Source organism: Antrostomus carolinensis, unplaced genomic scaffold, assembly GCF_000700745.2.
Source record: "Antrostomus carolinensis isolate BGI_N321 unplaced genomic scaffold, ASM70074v2 scaffold28306, whole genome shotgun sequence".
NCBI lineage: Eukaryota > Metazoa > Chordata > Aves > Caprimulgiformes > Caprimulgidae > Antrostomus > Antrostomus carolinensis.
In genome coordinates, this window is record NW_010324372.1 from 8,846 (window position 1) to 9,770 (window position 925).

At 61.6% G+C, this 925-nt stretch overlaps 1 protein-coding gene across 1 annotated transcript in view; it reads left to right on the forward strand.

Moving 5' to 3' along the window:
- TJP3 (tight junction protein 3) overlaps positions 1–925 on the forward strand; it is a 7,737-nt gene that overhangs the window by 5,857 nt on the left and 955 nt on the right. The window contains 3 exon segments of the mRNA XM_029085690.1: positions 152–247; positions 569–639; positions 746–924. Coding sequence (XP_028941523.1) covers positions 152–247; positions 569–639; positions 746–924 — 346 coding nt within the window.

The following is a 925-nucleotide window of genomic DNA, read 5'->3' on the forward strand; positions in this document are numbered from 1 at the left end:
CTCCGGGTACTAGTGGGGTCTGCTGTCCTGGGAGGAGTGGGGTGAGTCCCAGGCCCATGGGGCACCTCGAGGAGCAGGGCTGGATGTGTGGGTGCTACAAGCTCTGCCCTCATCCCCAGCTTCCCTGAGCTGGTCTCTCTTCTCCCCCCAGCCAACTTCAAGCGTCCGGTGGTGATCCTGGGCCCCATTGCAGACATTGCGATGCAGAAGCTGAGCACAGAGCTGCCCGATGTGTTTGAGGTTGCCCGTACGTGCCCTCCATACCAGGGGAAAACTATCCAGCAGCTGCACCTGCAGTGTCCAGGCCCTGTGGGAGCCATTTACCTGCAGCTCTGTCCTGATCCTGCCTCATTATGCCCTCCCCATGACACCCCAACACCTTCCTGGACTCATTCATCCTCTCCCCATGCATCATGACACCAGCCAGGCCCCAGACATGCCCCCTTCTTGAGAGACACAGCCCCAGGGCTGGGCACAGTGAGACCCAGCCTGGGGCTGCTGGAGATGCCACGTCTCCCCCAGCCCCTCTCAAAAAAACCCTCTCACGCCACATCTCTGCGTCCTGCAGCGAGTGTGCCCCGAGACGGGGCATCATCCAAGGTCATCAAGTTGGACTCAGTGCGGCAGATTGCAGAAAAGGTGAGATTTTCCTGTGTCCTTGGAGCCAGGTGGGCTGGAGTGTGGGGAGGAACCCACGGCCTCTGTCCCTAGCCCCAGCGGGACTGATGGCTGTGCCCTGCCCCAGGACAAGCATGCCTTGTTGGACATCACACCCTCAGCTGTGGAGCGCCTCAACTACGTGCAGTACTACCCGGTGGTGGTGTTTTGTGAGCCCGAGAGCCGGCAGGGCATCAAGGCCATGCGCCAGTGGCTGGCACCCGACTCCAGGAAGAGCTCCCGGCGCCTCTACGCCCAGGCCAGCAAG